At 39.0% G+C, this 9,785-nt stretch overlaps 2 protein-coding genes across 2 annotated transcripts in view; one reads left to right on the forward strand and one right to left on the reverse strand.

Moving 5' to 3' along the window:
* elp3 (elongator acetyltransferase complex subunit 3) overlaps positions 1-6,458 on the reverse strand; it is a 69,277-nt gene extending 62,819 nt beyond the window's left edge. The window contains exons 1-6 of the mRNA XM_014026800.1: positions 6,299-6,458; positions 5,709-5,808; positions 1,999-2,137; positions 1,756-1,826; positions 809-872; positions 510-578 (exon numbers count right to left, since the gene is read on the reverse strand). Of these exons, the coding sequence (XP_013882254.1) occupies positions 510-578; positions 809-872; positions 1,756-1,826; positions 1,999-2,137; positions 5,709-5,808; positions 6,299-6,320 (465 nt within the window). The 5' untranslated portion in view covers positions 6,321-6,458. The remainder of the gene's footprint in view (positions 1-509; positions 579-808; positions 873-1,755; positions 1,827-1,998; positions 2,138-5,708; positions 5,809-6,298) is intronic.
* Positions 6,459-6,763: 305 nt separating this feature from the next.
* Positions 6,764-9,785, forward strand: part of LOC106531041 (kinesin-like protein KIF13B) — a gene marked incomplete in the record, with an annotated part of 109,575 nt that continues 106,553 nt past the window's right edge. Inside the window, 3 exon segments of the mRNA XM_014026801.1 lie at positions 6,764-6,856; positions 6,975-7,093; positions 7,202-7,287. Coding sequence (XP_013882255.1) covers positions 7,221-7,287 — 67 coding nt within the window.

The raw sequence follows: 9,785 nt of genomic DNA on the forward strand, positions 1-9,785 counted from the left end.
CACACACACACACACACACACACACACACACACACACACACACACACACACACTTCCCCTTTCTCTGCTTGACATTTATAGAGTTCCTTTATTGTCTGCTCAGATTAATGTGATTATTAATTATCCAATGACATAATTAAGATATTTCAGGGTGATGAAATCTGTGACGCTCATTACTGAAGCCTAATTTATTATAAATTCTCCAAACTATTTTATATTTGTGGGTAAAAGCTCTATGTGGAATAAATTTAGCAGAATTTAGTCTTGTAACTAAATGAAAGTAGCCCAGTTCGATTATCAGGAGCAAACAAACAGGGGTTGACAACCATTGTTTAGGTTGTCGAGACAATCAGATCCTGCCTCCTGGTTGTCCGCTGGACAATCTGAAAAAATCCTTATGTCTATCCCTGCCAAATATCTCATCTTAGCTTGTGTAAGGCAATGCAAACTCAATACAATAAAACTTCTATTAGGACACAACATATACAGCAGTTTTACAAGTCACTGACCTGCTCCACTCGACTTCTGGTCTGGAGATACGGGTCGTACCGAGCTCGGATCGCTCTCATCGACGTTGGCTACAGAAAAGGTAAACAAAACGACACTCAGAAAAGAACAAAAAATCTTTGAATTTAACCCACAAACCAAAATGTTTAGAGCTCAACATAACAGAAAAAAATATGACTAAGATTAAACAAGTAAATTTCCCCACAGACACGTAAATTTGGGAAAAAAAGACTTTTAGGTAAAATGACAACAAGAAATAACTATTCTGATTAGGTAAATCGGTGGAATAAAAGAGCTTCACCTCGTAGCCGGTGTAAGACTGTGTGGAGTACTCAAAGTCAGAGTCCGGCCCACCAGGACAGTAGCTGCCAAAGTAAAGATTGAACAAATTTATACATAAATGTCAGAGTAGAACGACAGAAAAACAAGCATTTCATTCAGACAAGTGTTGGAATCATCAAAGCATAGTGTACCATTTAAAGAAATGTTTTCAGTAAGTAACTTTATTTCTATAGCACTTCAGTCAAGTAGCCACAAAGTGCTTCACAATAAAACAAATCAGTACAATAAAACTTGAGATAAAAGAGATCTTGAGATAAAAATTCAAAGAGTTTTTATCCATAAAGTATTTGCATCATAAACTCTACATCCACACCTACCCATCATCCACCACACACTCTAATCTTTCAAGACATTAGTAAACTAAAATGTGCAGTGCATATACTCTATCTGGCACTCATTTTCTTTCTGCACCACTCAGAGTAGTATTTATTATTTGCCTCACCACTGTGCTGTAGCTAATAATGTTGTATTTTATTTCATAGAAATACATTTTTTAGATGGTATCTATATATTTCATCAGGTAAGACCTGGAGCTCAGTGTAGGAAAACTTTTTTTTCTTCTTTCAGTCACTTTTGCTGGATTTGTGACAAAAGATCATAAACAAAACACTGCAAATGCTTACAGGTGCTAAACTTAATAGTTGTGTTTGCAGCAGCATAGAATTAGCGCTGATTACTTTGTGATTTTGATGCTGAGACAGAAAAGATGGGCAAACAATGCCTAAAAAAGGTTCCAAAACCAGGTGCTGTAGTCTTTGAATCTTTGCCTGAGTGTCTCAGAAACAGCTCAGGTAGAAAAGCTTTGGGGTGAAACGACCTAAGGTTCTCTTCTACTGACTTGTTTGTAAAAACAGACCATGTTTAAAACATAATAACTTTAGAACAACAAAATAATTAAAGACTTACACACAGATGTTTCCTGTAAAGCTGATGTGGGGACATCGATGTGGTTTGCACATCACAGCTACAACCGCAATCTGTGACAAAGACAGGAGTTTAAAAATGTTCTAATTTTTATCACTTTTTGTTTTATTTTCCGTCTCTCTTTTAAAATGTGAGTGTTCAAACAATAGCTTAGATTTCAGAAACATCATTGGTTTAGCACAACCTTCAGACACAATTACCAATGACTGAATGCAAACTTCTCACCCCACTGGCAGTGCGGATTGGTTTGGCTTTCAGTTTGGGCACCAGAACCTGGCGGTACTGAGGTGGAACAGCTGCAATGATATCCACCAATCGAGGCTGAGCTTCAAGTCCATATTTAGCTGAGGTTTTAGTCTTGACTCTGTTTGGAAACACATTAGACAGTTTAAAATTGGTAAACAAACGAACAAAAAACATTTTATTTTCCGACACTAAAGTTTATTTATAATGTATAATATCACCTAAACTAAACTATGACGATTAGGCCTGTCACGACAACAAATTTTGCTGGGCGATTAATTGTCTCAAAAATTATTGCGATAAGTGATAATATTGCGTGGTGACCATTTTACAACTAATAATTATAAAAGCGTAATATGTAAGTGTAATAAATCAATAAACTTTAATTTTTAAAAGAATGTTTAACAAAGTGGACTCTCAGTCTCTAACAAAAAATGCACTTGAATAAAAAAAAAACAAAGAACAACAAAATGTAAATTAAACACCACACACAACTGAAMCAGTAAATAAACAATATTAAAGATCAGCATCTCTTTAGAGATGAAGCAAACTACACAGCCTGGTGAGGACCCACTGTTTCTTATGGGGACATAAGCCCAGTTCACATCCCATGTAAAGTTTAGGCTAGGTTTAGGGTCAAATGGTAATAGAAAATACTTGTAAATGAATCAAAGTCAATGCAAAGTCCCCATGAGGATAGAAGAACAAACGTGTATGTGTGTGTGTGAGGAGGGGACAATCAGTGAGGAGACAAGCAGAGCGCTGCGGGGAGGATCAGACAGTTCAGAGTTTTCCTCATGAGTTGTTGGGACAGCTACAGGTTTTTTGGGTGTTTTGTTAAAACACAGATGGTGTGTTTGAGTTTCCTGTTATTTTTGGGAGCTACAGGTAAAGTCTTGATGAGCTTGACGCGGGTCTGGGGGAGTTTCAGCCCCCACCCCTTCTCCTCCTCCTCTCTCTCTCTCTCTCTCTCTGTGTGTCTCCCCGCAGTGAAATTCAGGCTCTAGTGCTCCGACACTGCAGCAGCCGCATTCTGCTTTGAAACGTTTATTTAGCAACGAGCTCTCATGCTAATGCGAGAGTTGACTCCTCCCACACTAAGAAAACAGGAGGGGAGAAGTCAGCTGAGCTCCTGTGTAGCGGAGCACAGAGAGGGAGAGAGAGGAAGTAAACCAACAAGCAGGAAAATGAAACTTATCGTCCTCTTTTTTTTTACCGACCTCAAAATAACTTATCGTGCAATTAATTGATTTATTGACTATCGCGACAGGCCTAATGACGATGTTCATGTAATTTCACCTTCCATGGGGGCAGCACTCGGACAGAGAGCAGAGGGGTCAAATTAGCTGTGAGCTGTTTTTTTCTCTTGATCCAGTGAGTTGCGGCTGTAAAAGCACCTCGTCGAATGTTTTTTAGGTGGTTTGTGAAATGCTCAAGTGTTTATTGATGACTACTGAGGGGTATTATTAGTGCTTTAGCTTCACTGCTCAGTGATGGTGAGTGCTATTTTTAGCACATGCTCTGTGGGACACAAACGTTATGCCTGGTGGTCCATCAACCTTATAATGTGGTGGGAGACACCCTGTGAAACTGATATTTGAGCCTCTTCATATTTGTGACAAATTCAGTGCTTTGTTGAGCTGCTAGTCACATGGCTAACCATATTTGATAAAGTCTACATTATATGTTTGTATGATTTTGGTCTTTTTGGTGAAATTTTTTCATTTTTGCTTCCAACTTTTCTCTAACTTTTGATAGCGGAGATTCATGAGAATCTAAGATTCTTCTTCTATGTTGTTAAATGTCCGCTACTAGCAGTGAGAAAGTTTGTTCCAACTCAGTCAATTGACAACCAATGACATCCCGCAGCCCAAAGTTGAAAAACAGATTTTTCTTTGAGGTCCTCAAGGTGGCATCACAGCTCAAAGGTTAAATATACTATATTGCCAAAAGTATTTGATTACCTGTCTTGACTCACATACGATCTTAAAGGGATCCCCGATTAATTGTAACATTAGACTTTATTTGATAAACATATATTTTAACTGTAAAATAAAGACTGTAAAAATACTGTAGGCTGTTTAGTTTTTATAAATTTTAAACTAAAAGTTTAAAAACATATCACACGGATGGGGCCATTTTATTTACACACAAAGCATTCTGGGTAAATGATGACGTGGATAGGTCCTCGGTGTGAGGCTGCTAGCGAGCTATATCCACCCTGAAGATTAATCTTGGACAATATCTGATGATCGACTCTTTTAAATGAAACCAGAAAGCGTTGACAGAGAGGAGAAGGTAGAAAYRACTCAGCCTGGAACTGAAAATATGGATGGAGGACAACAGAGCTGCTTCATGGAAGAAGAACCTCAGCTTAGCCTGTTAGCTTTAGTGTTAGCATTGACACTATCACTATATATGTATTAGCTCAGCGCTACACATTCTCCTCTCATCACTGAGGTCCTCCATCCACATGACAGAGAGGGAAACACAAAAATGACTCAGTCTGCAACTAATAATATGGATGGAGGACCTCAGTTTAGCTTGTTTGTCGCGCTAGCACCGAGCTAATCCATATAATGATATATAGCATCAGCACTAGCACAACAGGCTAAGCTGAGGTTCTTCTTCCATGAAGCAGCTCTGTTGTCCTCCATCTATATTTTCAGTTACAGGCTGTGAGTCATTTCTACCTTCTCCTCTCTGTCAACGCTCTCTGGTTTCATTTAAAAGAGTCGATCATCAGATATTGTCCAAGATTAACCTTCAGGGTGGATATAGCTCGCTAGCAGCCTCGCACCGAGGACCTATCCACGTCATCATTTACCCAGAATGCTTTGTGTGTAAATAAAATGGCTCCGTCCGTGTTAAAATATATTTTTATAAATTTACAAAACTAAACAGCCCTCAGTATTTTTACAGTCTTTATTTTACAGTTAAAATATATGTTTATCAAATAAAGTTTAATATTACAGCTAATCATGGATCCCTTTAAGTGACATCCCATTTCTAATCCATAGAGTTCAATGTGACGTTGGGCCACCCTTTTCAGCTAGAACAGCTTCAACTCTTCTGAAGGCCGTCCTCAAGGTTTAGGAGCGTTTGGGGATTTTTGATCATTCTTCCAGAAGCACATTTGTGAGGTCACATACTGATGTTGGACAGAAGGCCTGGCTCTCAGTCTCTGCTCTAATTCATCCCAAAGCTGTTCTATCAGGTTGAGGTCAGGACTCTGTGCAGGCCAGTCCAGTTCATCCACACCAGACTCTGCATCCATGTCTTTATRGACCCTTTGTGCACTGGTGCACAGTCATTTGGATGGGTGAGCAAATACTTTTGGCAATATAGTGTATCTCTACCCTGAAGGGCATGCAAAAGCTTGGTCTCGCTGCAAAGGGAACGCGCTAAATTTTTCACCTCAGCCATCAAAAATGATTAAAGCTTGGGTAATACTTCAATACGATGTGAGACAGCGGGTTGGTGATTGTGTCACTTCAGTCATCTTTTTCCTGGCCGAGTATCATAATTCCTCCCACAGCTCATAGAAAAATATATAAACAATAATAGTGTTTTGTTGGGTGGAGAGTCCTCAGAGGAAAACCTTTTTATAAATATATTAAAATTTGAACCTCCTTACCAGTACAAGTCTCTACATTGAAATCTCAGTCAACATGGCTAATAAAAAGTCTTACTTGTTCAGGTTGATGTCTTTGCCTTGTTCATGGGCTTCAACCAGCTGTTTGATTACGTCAGCGATGGTCATCATCATCAGCTCAGCTCGACTGAGGTCACCTGTCAATCCACAAAATTCAGATAGATAGATAGATAGATAGATAGATAGATAGATAGATAGATAGATAGACTTGTTTTGTCATAGCAGCAGGGACAAAATAACTACAAAAAAAAATCAAAGTAAGACATCCTAAATTTCCAAACAAAACAAGTTTATAAAATAAATGGTTATGAAAAAATGTGTCTAGCAACAGTAAACCCAGACAATATGAAGTAGATAAGGTTAAATATATTGAGGCTGTAGCAGAGGCACTAACTAGCAYTGCGGAATATGGCAGAATTAATCCAAGTTCTGGCCAGGCAGGTGTAGTTAATGAAAGTAAAATTGTTGTACTTTTAAAATCAGCAGAAAAACATACACGTATAAAGACAATAAAAACGGACGTTTCGATTTTTCATGAGAAAAGTTCTCTATCACTACTGGTTAGCATTAGCAGCGAGCTATTTCCTGCTACACAAAACCTCATTTAATACACCGACACAAACTTACTCTTTTTCTTTGGTTTCCCCATTTCTTTTAAAGGCACTAAGTCAGTGTTCACACGACTGGGAAACTGCTAAAACGTCCACATTAGACTGTCAACTCTAAAAAGACTTGACCAAAAAGTAAACAACTGCACGTTTCGACGTAATACGGCTTCTGCCGTACGGCAAGGCATACTGTTGTAAAATCACGTACACGCGACAGCGCTCCGATTAAACCGCTGAGACCTTCTTATAACTCAGTGCGTTTCATATTAACACGGGCTAGCCAGTGCTGTGCTTTTTAGGTTCATCCTGATGATAAAATAAGATCTAACTCGTTTTTTAAATATAATAAATATTTATTTGATAATAACGTTGTAATTGCACGAACATCCACACGATGGCGCTTGTTTCCCAAGTACGCTCAGTGCGCGCGCGTTTGTGCGCGTGGAGCGGCTGGAGGTTCACTAAATCTGACTGCAAATCCCCTTAGCTGTGAGTTGACATGGTTTGACTGAGCTCTGCGGGAAGTTTCAGGAAATGCAACAGGTGGAAGAGCTCGAGGGGTCTACTGTGTCCGGCTGTAAGTGTTTCGGCCTGTATTTACACTGTGTTTCCCACCACGAACAGCTTGTTTTGTGGGGGGTCAGGTGAAGTTCTGTAAACATTTTTTTGTGTGTGTGTGTGTTTTGCTTCTTTAGCGTCGCCGGCTAGTTGTATCTGAAAGTGTCGCACTGAGAGGAGAGAGAGACAAGCAACTCTGGACTCGAGCGCTTTAAACACTTTAAAGTCTGTTATCTCCTAATGAAGCGTTTTTAAGGTATTTCATCGGATGAACGTTATATAAAACGTGTGCTGCGGTAAATAAACAACGTGTTTGAGTATAATTTAAGCAATGTTCTGTGTGCCTGGTGTTGTTTACATGCAGAGGATAACTGCTCGGCACCATGGATGAAAACAGCAGTGACTCAAATGTAAAGGTCGCTGTGCGACTGCGACCTATGAACAGGAGAGGTGAGTTGGGGGGGGGACACCCACCAAAAGACACTTCTTAACATGTGTGATTGACTTATTTGTGTTGTTTTTAAATCACTAGTCTGTGTGGCATTTTCCACAAGTCCTCACGCCCACTTTCTTTTAGGGGTACCCCTAAATGTGAGCCACCATATCAACGTTAGGGTTTAATTTTTTAATCTCAAATGCAGAAACACTGATTCTACAAAGAGTTTCATTTCCACACTCCTCCTGCAAGCTTTCAGAAAACTAAAAACAAAGCAGTTTTGTTTTTAGGGAAACAAGAGTAAAAACCCGTCAGTAGTTAAACAGGACGCAGATAAAGTTGAACTGATCATACATATTTTTTAATTTCAACAAAACCTTTTCCAGTTAATATGTGACTCTTGAACAAATCATCTTCTTTTGTTGAATWTTCTCATTTTATTTAGGAGTTTTTTCTTTCTCCAGGTCATCTGTTTAGCTGTTGTTTTTTTAGGTCAGTTATGAGAACTGTGGAGTTGACAACAGATAAATGCAGCGTAGTCTTCCCATCCTATGAGAAGCTTGACGATATTTAATGTGGTGCGCATTTTGACGCACTTTGACGGGTGTGAGGGTAACTGAGCTGCAGTGTCCACTGCGGAACAACAGCACCATTATGCGTTCCAAAGTGAAAGAGTGCAAATCTGAAGCAGTAAAATGTCACATGTGACCTAAAGTCTTCAACGACAGGAAGTGTTGGAGCGCTCGTCTCCGCCTGCCACAAGTCTTCAGGTGCAGGTATGAGGAAGAGAGGGCGTGACTCCATTCCTCCTGCCTGTCGGGTCAGGGTGTAGTAAACTCGCTGTAATGTTTGAACAGACGAGCCCTTGGATGAATCATCAGAAATAAAACAACTTCCTGCCTGAACTTCTGTCTGTCAGTGTGGATCTCACCTGTCGCTGAGCACACAGCGGGTAGTAAAGTTTAAAGCGGGTTGCAAAAATTATTCGCCCCTCTTGGTTTTTTATTTCTTTGTGTCGCCTTCCTGGAATTTAAATGTATTTTCAGTTTGTTTATTTGAACCAAAAGCTTGTTTTAAATATAGTTTTTAATAATGTAAAACTAGAAAGTGGTGCATGCTGCTGTATTCACCTCATTTCATCTATTAAATCCCCTACCATTACCTACAAATGCTACATATTTAGTTGGATTTATTAAAAGTGACACATGATCTGGCCTGTTCACTTGTTCTGGTTTGTGTGTGCGTTTMTCTGTAGTGTTAACAAAGTACCTGATGCACCAGTGGACGGGGGTGTCGCTCAATATGGCCACTATAAGCTGCACAGAGCTTAAGATTCAGTGAAGAATGGCAGTGAATAAGCAAATAAATAAATAAAATTAACACTATTTGGATAAAATTTTTGTTCAATAATATTTTTCACTCAAACTTGTGGACAGTTCTGTGGTCAGATGAGACTAAAATTGGACTTTTTATCCATGAAAACCATCACCATATCTGATGTCCATATTCAGCTTTTCATTAGGTTTAGATCACAACCCCACAGCAGATCATGGTGATAGCAGCATCATGACGTGGGGGTGCTTTTCACCAACAGGGACTGAAAAAATGGTCAAAGTTGAACGAAAGATGGAGCGAAACCCAGAGAAAGTCTTTTAGAGAATTAAATGTACTGAAATGTCCCGGTTATTGGACAGAATTCCAAGGGAATGAACACATTTGCAACCTGTCATTTTGGTTCTGTTTAAACTAATTACACAGCACACTGAGGCTGTCTGAGACATTTAGCAATTTTATATACATTTTATTTGTTACTAATGAGTAGGGCTGTGTATTGGCAAGAATTTGGCGATACGATACATATCATAACAGAGGGGTCACGATACGATATATCCCGATATATTGGGATACTGTAAGCGAGGCAATGTATTGCGACATATTGCGATTTTTTTGTCCAAAAATTCTATCAAATAAAAACCTCTTACTGAAAAAAAAGAAAAGCTAATCAGTGTGCATTGCCAATGCAGTGCACACTATTGTGATTTGTTTCCCATCCAAGTCATCTCCACTTTGGCACGTTTCTCCTCCTGCATACTTTGTCCTAGAGCTGCCATTGTAATTTATATCTGTAGAGCTCCTGTGCCAAATGATGGCTATGCCTTTTGGTGCCTGTACAACTTATAGATTTTGAAATATTAATGTTTAAAATCATACAATGCCAGTCAATGGAGCCTTATATTGGTCCAGTACTGCCCCTTCAGTACTGAACCATAGTTTAATAATATTTAAACTTAGTAGTTCAGTGATTACAATAATAATATATTGTATTTTGATGTTTTACTAAAATCTTGTCCTAATATTACTCTATTTTTGTAATATTATGCAGTTCTGTGTCAACAACTGCATTGGCAATGTGGCCTCTTTCTGCACACATACAAACCAACCCTTGGCAGTACCATCTGCCACAGCTCCAATGGTCTAATGGTTAAGTCTATGGGCTTTCATGTGGGAGATC

The sequence above is a fragment of the Austrofundulus limnaeus genome, unplaced genomic scaffold (genome assembly GCF_001266775.1).
Source record: "Austrofundulus limnaeus strain Quisiro unplaced genomic scaffold, Austrofundulus_limnaeus-1.0 Scaffold590, whole genome shotgun sequence".
In the NCBI taxonomy this organism is placed as follows: Eukaryota; Metazoa; Chordata; class Actinopteri; order Cyprinodontiformes; family Rivulidae; genus Austrofundulus; species Austrofundulus limnaeus.